This window comes from Bos taurus, chromosome 27 (assembly GCF_002263795.3).
Source record: "Bos taurus isolate L1 Dominette 01449 registration number 42190680 breed Hereford chromosome 27, ARS-UCD2.0, whole genome shotgun sequence".
Lineage (NCBI taxonomy): Eukaryota > Metazoa > Chordata > Mammalia > Artiodactyla > Bovidae > Bos > Bos taurus.
Window position 1 is genome coordinate 38,244,509 of NC_037354.1, and position 12,022 is coordinate 38,256,530.

The 12,022-nt window shown below is 54.0% G+C and overlaps 1 protein-coding gene across 3 annotated transcripts in view; it reads right to left on the reverse strand.

Annotated features, from left to right (window-relative positions):
- SH2D4A (SH2 domain containing 4A) overlaps positions 1 to 12,022 on the reverse strand; it is a 74,622-nt gene that overhangs the window by 11,215 nt on the left and 51,385 nt on the right. For 2 of the 3 annotated variants that reach the window (XM_005226159.5, XM_059882379.1), the window contains 2 exons: positions 2,757 to 2,977; positions 605 to 1,883 (listed from right to left, as the gene is read on the reverse strand). In XM_005226159.5, the coding sequence (XP_005226216.1) occupies positions 1,791 to 1,883; positions 2,757 to 2,977 (314 nt within the window). In that variant the 3' untranslated portion in view covers positions 605 to 1,790. Of the gene's footprint in view, positions 1 to 604; positions 1,884 to 2,756; positions 2,978 to 12,022 lie in introns of those variants that run through there. The other variant, XR_009493177.1, reaches the window with a different exon arrangement.

Genomic DNA, 12,022 nt, shown 5'->3' on the forward strand with positions numbered 1-12,022 from the left:
CTCTGACTATACACAGTCAAGGTGTGTTTTGCATGACCAACACCCTCACAGACAGACTACTGCAGCCCTACGCTTCCTTTAGAACAGCTGCCCCAGGAGTCAGGCCCAGAGTACAAGTCAGGGCCCCCTCTCCCAGGACGATCTTGCTAGGGCTCATCCAGAAGCCGCTGGAGGCTCGGGTAGGCTCAGTGGGGCAGGAGACGCCTGACCCAGTACATCTGCCAGAATTGCCAGGGGAGGTTATCTCCTGCTTTCCCTTCGTTAGGAGATGGGCAGGCTGAACAGTGAGAACAGCTGCCCCAAGAGTCAGGCCCGGAGTTATCAGTCAGGGCCCCCTCTCCCGGGACGATCTCTCTGGGGCTCATCCAGGAGCTGCTGGAGGCTGGGATGGGCTCAGTGGGGCAGGAGGCGCCTGACCCAGTACATCTGCCATAATTGCCAGGGGAGGTTATCCCCTGGGTTATCCCGCTCTCCCTTTGTTAGGAGGCGGGCATGCTGAATAGTGACCACGGGTACACAGTGCGTGTCAGCGTCTGTGACGACGTAAACGTCTGTATTCGTTTCCTGGGGCTCTCCCGTAATAAATTACCATAAACTCAGTGGCTTATGAAAAGGGACATTTATTGCATCATAGTTCTGGAGGCTAGGAGTCTGAAGCTGAGGTGCTCCCCAGGCCCTGGGGAGGGGGGCTCCAGCCGCCCTGCAGGCCCCCGTGTCCCCGGGTTTGCAGCTCCTCACTCACGACTCCGCCTCGTGTGCCTCCGCTTCCAGAGCCCCCCTCCTTGTCAGAACACCAGCCGTCGGCCCTGGGCCCACCCTCATCTGGTCTGACCTCAGCCCCAGAGACCCTGTTTTCAAATAAGGTCAGGTTCAGGTGCAGGGTGCGGGGGGTCTCATCTCAGGACACGCGGTGCCATGGCGCTTCCTCAAATGCCCTGCTCCGTCTGCCAACACCAGTCACGCGTGGGGCTTCCCCCTTCTCTGTCCTGGGTGGAGCCCTGCCTGCTCCCCAAGAGCTGGGAAACAACCTCACACACGGTCCGTTGCCTCCTGCCCTCGCCCAGAGTATTTCTGTCCACGTGAAGCCCCTCTTCTGACACCTTCAAATGCTGCATTCAGTTCACCCCATCTCCAGCTCGTGCTCCCTGTGTGTCCCTCACCCTGGCTGCCACACGCCCAGTGAGGTGGGTGGGAGTGGTCGGCTCAGCCCCCAATGCCACCTGAACCTCACCTGAACAGGAGCCTGAGACCTTCCCGTGAGGCCGTGGGAGAGTCTGGTTTTGAGGTGTCCCTTTATTCCGACCAGCTTCCCAGGTGGCGCTAGTGGTAAAGAACACACTTGCTGATGCCGAAGATGTAAGAGATGCGGGTTTGATCCCCGGATCGGGAAGATCCCCTGGAGGAGAGCATGGCAACCCACTCCAGTATCCTCACCTGGAGAACCCCATGGACAGAGGAGCCTGATGGGCTACAGTCCATGGGGTCGCACAGAGTCGGACACAACCAAAGCGATTTCACTCGCGCTTAAGTCCTACGAGGTACCGGTTTCTTGGTCTGTTTTACATGTCGTCAGTGTCGTGGCCTTCGTGTTAGGAGCTGTGGAATTGCGGGTTCGTCTCCCTTTACTGCTGGAGCATGTATGGCATGGAGGAGGTGATTCCCTCTTGGCGTGAAACTCCAGCACACGTGCAGAGATCTTCATGGGACCTCAAGGGTCCTTTCACTTGGTCGGGGTCTGCTCGCCGAGGCTTCTCATGTGTGTGCCGCGGGGTCTGCTGGCTGCAGGGCTGTCACTCAAACAGCTCCAGGTAGTCAGGTGGCTCTCGCTGCTGACCGCAGGGGTACAGAAGGAGCTCCTTCCCCAGGGAGGTGATGGGCTCCTCCTGTGAGGGAGACAGTACAGGTCAGGCTGCAGCCCCCCGAGAGCAGCAGGGGCATCAGCCCAGGCTCCCACGTCTTATTTACAGGACACTTTCATAAGAAGCCCTTCATGCCTTGCCGGAGCACACAGCTTCTGGTCTCCCCTCGCTTTACACTAAGCTTTCTTGGCTTAGGCAACCCCGAAAGAGAGATTTTTTGTCCACAAGCTGCCCCGTGGTCTCCCTCCTTCCCAGGCTTGTGCTCTCACTTAAGGGTGTTCTCATATGGAAAAGAATGTATTTTTAAAAAAGAATGTGTCTGTGTGTACATATATAATGGGATTACTCTGCTGTACAGCAGTAATTAGCACAACACTGTAAATCAGCTATACTTAAGAAAAAGTGTTCTCAGATGTAATCGGACTGCACAGATTTTGCATCATCTCGTGCATTCTCTGCCCCACTGGGTTCTCCCTGAGTATATGAGGAGGGACCAGGTTCAGTGATAAAGGAAATGCAATTAACAATCCTTGTTATTGGGAAGGTTACCCACATGGCTCAGCGGTTAAAAGAATGCGCCTGCTAATGCAGGAGGTGGAGGAGATGTGGGTTCATTCCCTGGGTCGGGAAGATCCCCTGGAAGAAGAAATGTCAACCCACTCCAGTATTCTTGCCCGGAGAATCCCACGGACAGAGGAGCCTGGCGGGCTACAGTCCATAGTGTCACAGAGAGTAGGACACGATTGAGCATGAGCACCATTATCGGGAGGAATTATCGAAGCGGGGGGCTGATCTCCCACTGCTCGTCTCCGTTCTTTTCCGAGCAGCTGCCTTTCACCGTCAGGGCAGCTGCAGGACACCCGTCGCCAAGCGAATGAAGCGTGCGCAGGCCCTCACCTTGTGGTACTCCACCAGCTCGGCCAGGCTGGCGTGCTGCAGCTGGTCCACGCCCAGGAAGCTGTATGAGTCTGAGGAGGCATCTATGAGGAAGTGTTTGCAGCCGTCCTCGGACTGGTAGGACAAGGTGTAGCCCTTGACCTTCTCGTTGACCCGGATCAGAAAGCTGCCCGGCACGCAGGTGCTCAGAAGCTCATTCGCTCTATTTACGGTGAGGATTCCTGCAGGAAAGAAGGGCAGGGGTTTCAGCCACATCATTTCCAAAGCTTCCCCCTGCTAAACACAGCCGTGTGGATAAAGCCAGTAACGACCTGAGCTGCCCTAAATCCACATTGGGTTTTCTTGGAGCAGTAGTGTGGTTTGTCTTCTGGTATTTGGTACCTGGGATGGGGTAGGTTCCATAAGCAAATGTGTGGTACAAATTTGGGCTTCCCAGGGCAGTGCGGAGGTAAAGAACCCGCCTGCCAATGCAGGAGGCATAAGAGACCTGGGTTTGATCCCTGGGTGGGGAAGATTCCCTGGAGGAGGGCATGGCAACCCACTCCAGTATTCTTGCCTGGAGAATCCCCATGGACAGAGGAGCCTGGTGGGCTACAGTCTATAGGGTCGCAAAGAGTTGGGCCCTGCTGAAGCGACTTGGCACGTATGCAGTACGAATGGAGCGCTCGCTCCTCAGAACACGTTTCCACGTGCACACCCAGTGACAAGCATGGTCGTCATGTGGCTTCTGAGTGGTATGACCTCCTAGATGGTCATCCTGGGAGGGTCAGATCTCCCAAGTTGACTGATGGGGACCCTGGGGCCTGGGAATGATCCTACGAGATCTGGAGCAGGAGTTCTCGCCGGAGAAATGTCTGGAAACGTCTCAGACACTGGGGCTGGGGGGTGAGGTGGCTCCAGTCTCCTCCAGTGCATGGAGGCGGGGATGCTGCCAAACCTCCCCCCACGCACAGAACAGCCTCACTACAGACAGTGATCCAGTGCCAAAGGCTGGCAGTGCCAAAGGCGGGCACCCTGACCAGGTGTCAGCGAGTTAGTGACAGTGTCCTCTGCTGCGACTACTCCTAAATGAGGCTTCATTTAAAGGAATGAAGCAAGAGATGGCAGGCATACACACGTATGTGTGTTTTTGTGCTGTGCTTAGTTGCTCAGTTGTGTCCGACTCTTTGTGACCCTGTGGACTGTAGCCCACAGGCTCCTCTGTCCATGGGATTCTCCAGGCAAGAATACTGGAGTGGGTTGCCACGCCCTCCTCCAGGGGATCTTCCCAACCCAGCGATCGAACCCAGATCTCCTGCATTGCGGGTGGATTCTTTACTGTCTGTGCCACCAGGGAAGCCCAAGAATACTGGAGTGGGTAGCCTGTCCCTTCTCCAGCGGATCTTCCCAACCCAGAAGTTGAACCGAGGCCTCCTGCATTGCAGGCGGATTCTTTACCAGCTGAACTACCAGGGAAGCCCCACGTGTATATATGCATACTATCTATTTGTGTCTTCATGGATATTCAAAAGGACGCCACTCTTCATACACACACACACACACACACACACACACGTGTTATGCTCCATATGCATAGTTTGGATGTCTCATGCTGCTGCTGCTGCTGCTGCTAAGTCGCTTCAGTCATGTCCGACTCTGTGCGACCCCATAGATGGCAGCCCACCAGGTTCCCCCATCCATGGGATTCTCCAGGCAAGAACACTGGAGTGGGTTGCCATTTCATTCTCCAAAGCATGAAAGTGAAAAGTGAAAGTGAAGTCGCTCAGTCGTGTCCGACTCTTTGCAACCCCATGGACTGCAGCCCACCAGGCTCCTACGTCCATGGGATTTTCCAGACAAGAGTACTGGAGTGGGGTGCCATTGTCTTCTCCAGGATGCCTCATGAATTCACAGTAATTCAAGACCAGCCTTTCCCCCCAATTAGTCCACACTCCTGAGGTCTGACCCGTGCTCCCGGTTTCCCTTCTTGCTCCTCCTCATCTGTAATTCTTCAGGTGAGCCCACGACATGATAAGACAGAGAGGAAGTGTGCAGACACGTGCTGGCAGGATGGTGAGCTGCTCTGAGCTCTGGGCAGAGAGCAGCATTTCCCGCGTCAGCAGATGGAACCTCCCTCCTCTTCCATGCTGACACTCAGTATTACGATTAGGGAGAAATCCAAAAGGCCTCCTGGTGAAAAGGCAATGGATTATCACAGCTCCTTAGTTCGATAAGACTAAAGTTAGTAAAGTTAATAGAGAATTAAACCTAAGGATCCAAAGTAAAACGTCAAATGAAACCACTTCTGTTCTTTTCTGTAAGTAAACCTTTGAGAAGGGAGAATTAGAGATCACACAGTCCCCAGGCCCCGTCCAGCCCCGTCTACCCTGCAGGGCCCAAACCCGCACGTCTGGGTGTGGGGGCTCAGCGCTAGGGTGACGCGGGGTGATGGCAGGGCCTGCAGCCATCCCCTCATGGACAGGAAACGCGTCTATGAGGGAAGAAGCAGGCGGCCTCTCCTCTGGGGTCCCGGCTCTGCCAGGACCCTGCCCCGCAGGCCGCTGAGTCCAGTCCAGTCGCCTTCCTGCCCTTTCCCGATGAGACTAAGGTGCTGGACACAGCAGGCATTGCGACTCTGAGGAGCCCCTGGGGTTGCTGCCGGGTGTCTGCGTCAGGCGCCCAACTAATGCCCAGGTGAGCATCCCCACGGCGACTGCTCCTTCCTGCCTGTTTCACCTTCTACACACCCAGTCCCACTGTGGGCATTGGAGGCTGAACCCAGGCCACTGGTGACCAGCCTGCCCAGGGCCTGCAGGGGCTGCAGTGTGAAGACTCTGGGTCTTACGCTGTCTAAAACCAGGGGGATTGCTCAGTGACTTCATCCTGGAAAGATTTCTCTCCCCTCCCTGACAGGCTGACTCTGAAATTCCAAGTGACTTCAACAGACGGTACAGATGTCATCATTTATAATATCTGGATTTCAGCATGATGGAGTCCGATTCCTAGAACAAAAGCCATTCTGGAAGATTATTATAACCAGAATGAGACAAATTCCTCCTCAAGTCAGGTCATAGAGTAGCTGCAAATCAGACCGTCCGCGAGCCCCTGTAGCTGTTCTCAGTGTGCACAAACTCCGGCTCGGCCTCGGCTCCAGCAGCGCGGGGCCCCTCTCCCCTCGGTGGCGCCCACGGCAGGTGCAGAAGGTGAGCGCCGCGGGGACCAGGCTTTGCTCATTCGCTTCACCGCAGGGTTGGCGTTCCTGAAGGTCACGAGCTCTCGGGGCATCTGATGACACAGGTCGACATGCAGTTTCTTCCGATGTCATCGAGGGCAGCGGGGGCCTCCAGGGAGGTCTGGCTGAGGTCACGGCCAAGCAGCGAGCTTGGTCTGCCTGCAAAGGGGGCTGTTGCACGCAAAACTGAAGTCCAGCATCAGACGCTAATCACCGGGGGACCCCTGCCCAGGGCGTGACGCTAAGAAATTGGTTCTAGTACAGACAGTGGTCTTCCTCCAGTCCCCGCTGAGGCCGTGACCCCCCAGGCTGCCTCCCTCCGGCCTCTCCAATGGCTCACTCAGCCCCACCTCCACCCAGCCAGCACGGTCCACAGCTCTGGAAAGGACCCTGGCATGCCCTGCAGTCTCTCCCCGCCCCGCCTCCTCGTGAGCAACAACTGCTCCTAGTTTATCTTCACACCCTCGGGAACTGCTACCCGGAAGACGCCCGGGAAAGGTCTAGCACATACCTCGCTCACAGTCAAGTGAGAAACGTCCCTCTCCAGGACAACCCTAGCACCCACTGCCACTAGGCTGAGAGCTGATAACAGGGACCAGGGGTGCCCTCGTGTTTCTCCGAGGTACCCCCAGGCCTGAGTCACACGCACACCTGTGTGCCCTGCTTCCAGCACCTGGCCAAGCCGTGTTTAATAACCAAACGAATGAGAACTCAGTAACAACAGCACTGAGAGCTCTTCACGTCTGCCTGGCCCTCCCCCAGATGGGCATTCCCTTATCTGATCCTCACTGAGGCCTGGAGAAGAGGTGCTGTCACGGTCCACCAAGCACAGAGGGGAAGGCCCGCATCTCAGAGGTCCCAAGGTGGGTCTGGAGCGCAGGCCGGAACCAAATGCCAGACCAGAGAAGCCAAGCTCGCACCCACCCTCCAGAACACCTGCCCCTGGCAGGCGTGTCGGGCTCCAGAGACTCCTACTCATTGTGTTTCTTCCCCAAACAGGTTTAGAATAAGCAGCAGCATGGCCATTTGGGGGTCTTCCCTGGTGGCTCAGATGGTAAAGAATCTGCCTGCAACACAGGAGACCTGGGTTCGATCCCTGAGTTGGGAAGATCCCCTGGAGAAGGAGATGGCTGCCCCCTGCAGTATTCTTGCCTGGAGAATCCCACGGACAGAGGAGCCTGGCGGGCTACAGTGCATAGGGTCGCAAAGAGTCAGACATGACTGAGCGACTAAGCGAGCGAGCAAGCGATGGCCGTTTTACACATGGGAAAGCTGAGAAAGAAGGGTAGGCACCCGAAGCTACAGGACAAGTTAGTGGTGGTTTCAGGCTCCTGCTCAGGGCTTGGCTGAGCCCAACCCACCGGGCTCATGAAACTTTCCTGGAGTTGGCTGAGAATTTAAAATGAGATTGATTTCACAAAGAGGTGTCGTTTCCTACTTGGGCAGCCTAAAGAAGATGTGTTTCTCAGTGATTACCGGCTGCAGTCCCTATGTGTGGAGACGATGCACCGTGACCCCTATGACCCCCTCAGCTCAGAGTTCGGCGGTCGTGGATAAAGAAGCCCCAGCCGGCGCCTTCGGGGCTCCCTGATCTCATGGGGTCTGCTGGGGTGGTGGAGATCCCGGTGCTGTCTCAACCTCTCCTCTTGTCATCTTTCCCATGTTCTCTGCCCCAGATGGTGGTGCAGAGGGCATGGCACCAGGTCGACGTTCTGGATGGAACACAGCTCTGCTTCAGGGTGACCTCAGAGCCCCGCACTGCCACCTGCCCAGGGCCGGGTGGACGAGAGAAAAGCCGGAGGTGTTTCCAAGCAGAACCCTGCAGACTGAGAGCGTACACGTCAACCCTGGCGAGTCACAGTCGGGAGAGAGCTCTCCCTACCTCACCCTCTGATCCTTCAGCACGTACGGGACACAGGTTCAGAGAGGCTCTGGGTCCTGCCCTGGTCCTCTGCCTAGAAGGAGACCCACACGATGCTGACATGTACCCTTGAGCACTCAGGCACCTTGGAAGTTCAAGTGTTAGTCTCTTAGTCGTGTCCGACTCTCTGAGACCCCATGGACTGTAGCCCGCCAGGCTCCTCTGTCCGTGGGATTCTCCAGGCAAGAAGACTGGAGTGGGTTGCCGTGCCCTCCTGCAGGGGATTCCTGGCCCAGGAATCGAACTGGGATCTCCTGCACTCAGGCAGATTCTTTATACCAGCTGAGCTGCCAGGGCTCAGGTACCTTAGGGATGAGGAAAAGTGGTCAGAGCTCTTAAAATATTATTCATAATGTTTCCCTAGGAATTCAAAGATTAAAATGACATCATGTGTTCTCACTTCATCACCTTAATGGCCAACACTTACTGAAGGTGCCTGAGCGTGCATCACACACGGTTCTGAGTACGTTGCGTTACACCTCACCGAGTTTTCCGACCAGCCCTGGGAGGCAGGTAATGGATTATCCGGACAGATGACAGGCAAGTGCAGGAGTCGTGCGACTTGCTGAGGCCACGCAGCCGGCTGGTGGGGGACGGGGAGCTGGGTGCAGGCAGCATGGCCCCGGGGACGCACTTGTCACCAGCAAGCTGGCGCCTCTCCCCACTCTCCCCGCCACCAGCGTCAAGGAGCAGTGTCCAGCCTGCTCTGACGGTGACAGCAGAAATCCAGGACACGGGCATGTGACAACGAAGAAAGTGTGACAGCAAAAGCGTGGATTTAATATCCATGTAAAATATCCCAAGTAAAACCCTCCAGCAGAGCCGCTCTCCTTAGCAGGACCCACCCGCTCCCCTCTGTCTCGCCTCTCAGGCCCCTCCAAGAACACAGCGGGAACCACAAGCCTGGAGCCCCCGGGCATCAGTAATGAGAAGTGCAGGGCTCCCGGCACAGGCAGGCAGTGATGGCCGGCAGCATCAGGGCAAGGACCCCACAGCAGCATCTGAAAAACCCAAGGGAGGGCTTTGAGGTTCATGAACTCCTCTCAACATAGTGGAAAAAGATGCTAAGAGTTTTGCAGCAAGTTTGCTGCACGGGGTAATGTCTGAAAAAAGTCAGGGTCTCCCAGGCAATTGTGTAGTATTCGCTGCAGAGAAGCCAGCGCTTCTCAAATCTGTAGGAGTACTCTGGCTTTCACGCCTTTATCTTCATCTTTGGTTAGTTCAGAACTAGCTAAGGCTAGGCAGGCACAGCGGAGCGCTGCGGAGAGTAACGTGGACAAAGTGCTCTGAGGCCGCAGTGCAGATGAAGCTTCAGTGCTGAGCGGAGGGGAGTCCTCGGGCTCGCGGCTCAGGCTCTGCTGGGGCCTCCCAAGGTCAAGGCCTCCAGTGCCCTTCCCTATCACACACAGGCACCCAGATCCTCCTGCTGCCAGCCACAGCCTCTCCCACTCCATGAGAGAGATGAATCACAGGTGTAGGTGAGGCAGGGTGGATACATTAGGGTGATTTTGGAAAGTCACACCCATCAGTCTTTGTGTGTAAGTCAAGACAAAGCTTGAAAATCCCTTTGTGAGAGATGGGCAGAATTTTGATGGCCCCACAAGTAAGAAATCTCCAAGCCTCAGGAAAATGGCTGGAAGACAGATCATCACTTAAGGGTGCCAGGGTCCAGGTTCATTAAGGTTTTAGCCTGAAAGAAATCTTGGGAGGCTTCTGTGAGACTTTCTCAATGCAACCCCTCCAGGTATACACAGTCTGCCCTGGAGGACTGTGCTGACGGAGCCTGGGTGGCGCAGTGAAGAGTAACTGGGAAGAGCAAGACTGACTCCATGTTGCATCCATTTCTTTTTTCTATCTAACTTTTGTGCCCTGTGGCCTGTGCTGAGTCATGCTGGGTTCTGCACCTTTTCTAGAAAGAATGTTACCCATAGCCTGAAATATACAGGAAGCCCATTCTCAAGCCTCTGACCTTTTAAGGGTATAACTCTTTTACATTCACACAGAGATAAAAAGTTGCAAAACAGAGAATAACATTTGTCTCTTTGGAGGTTTACAGGAACATTATGACCTGACCTACGGAGACAGCTGCAAGAACAAAGGATTCCAATACCAAGAAGTTTGCATCAGCCAACCATACCTCCCTCCCCTTTTAGTATAAAAGAAGCCTGAATTTTTACTTGGGGAAGATGCTTCTATGGAACATTTGTCCACCATCTTCTTGATCTTCTGGCTTTCCAAATAAAGTTACTATTCCATGTCCCAACACTTTATCTAATAATGTGCCGGCCTATCACGTGGCGAGCAGCCAGCTTGGACTCAGTAACACTGGGAGGACAAAGACACAGGACTCTTCCTGGACACTTCTCTCCAGGGAACCTAGGTTTGAGAGAGTAACTGCCTCCAGAGAAATGGATACGATTTAACCCCCTTGGAGAATGAAGATTTGAAGGGTGTATCAAAAATGGAGGGGCTTCCCGGGTAACTCAGCTGGTAAAGAATCCACCTTCAAGGCAGGAGACCTTGGTTCAATTCCTCGGTCAGGAGGTTCCCCTGGAGAAGGGATAGGCTACCCACTCTAGTATTCTTGGGCTTTCCTTGGTGGCTCAGATGGTAAAGAATCTGCCTGCAATGTGGGAGACCTGGGTTCGATCTCTGGGTGAGGAAGATCCCCTGGAGGAGGGCATGGCTATCTGCTCCAGTATTCTTGCCTGGAGAATCCCCATGGACAGAGGAGCCTGGCGGACTACAGTCCACAGGATCACAAAGAGTCGGACATGACTGAGCTATGCAGGAAAAATGGAAGCAATCAAAATAGCTGTGGTATGAACTGTGTTGGTATCCTGTAGATGTTAAAGGGATTTACTTTTTAAGTAGCTTAAAATACAAAGGTTTTTAAAAATGTAAAGCATTTGGAGAGCAGGTTTGATCATATGCCACAAAAGCAAAGACGTTTAAAAGAAATAAATCAGGTGGAAATATTTAATCAACCGTCTAATCACTTCCATATTTGGATAAGGAAGTGTGAATTACCTTTCAGAGGAATAATGATCAACTATTGATGCATGAAGCAAGCATGTGAATTCTCTAACAACAACAGAAGCAATTAGAGATCTCCCAAATCAGAAATCTGTTTGTGCATTTCCTTCCATCTTTTTCCCGTCTTCCCACTCACAGCCTCTGCTGGCTCCTAAGCTCCTGACACTGCTGAATGTTTCACAGAAGTAGGAAAATGCTGATGGACAGAGTGAAGAAATGGGTCTGTGGGGTGATGGATGGACCTTCCAACTTCAGTTTTACTTGTTCCCCAGCCCTTTTCTTCAAAAAGTGAGTACAGTTAATTATATACCTACCTACTTTGGGGACCCATAGCAAGAGACAGGATGAGTGAAATGGCCATGTTCAGCGGGGTGTCAAGTTAGCCAAGAGGGCTTCTCAACACTTATCGCCAACTGCACCAACAGCCCAGACCAGAAGGTGCTGTAACAGGGTGGCTACTCGGGAGAATGAGATGGATAAAAACACGGATCGTACTTGATGATCAAGACAGTCCTGAACACTCATGCGTGAGAGGAGGTAAGTGGTGAGGACAGAGAGAGAAGAAGACAATCCTTCTTGAGGAAACAAAACCAAACGGACTACAATACTCAGATTATAAACCTAAGAAAGCGACAGCACTGTTCAGCAACCGCAGCACACACTGCCGTCTCTCCACACCCTCCCTGCTGACCCCACACGCAACCGTAACTGCCTGGGATGATTGCAAGCAACTTCATTCCCTGTTTGCAGGGTGGCTCTCCTTTGGTCCTTCCAGATTATTGCTGCCTTCTGGGGTGACCTCCTGGGCTCTAGACTTAGCAAGGACAAGTGAAGTCGCTCAGTCGTGTCCAACTCTTTGCGACCCCATGGACAGTAGCTTACCAGGCTCCTCCGTCCATGGGATTTTCCAGGCAAGGGTACTGGAGTGGGCTGCCATTTCCTTCTCCAGAGGATCTTCCTGACCCAGGGATCGAACCCGAGTCTCCCACATTGCAGGCAGATGCTTTACCGTCTGAGCCACCAGGGAAGCTATTGTCAAGGACAGGCCCTAAGTAAATAATTGAGGAAAATAATTAAGATCTATGTTATTGAAGTGCT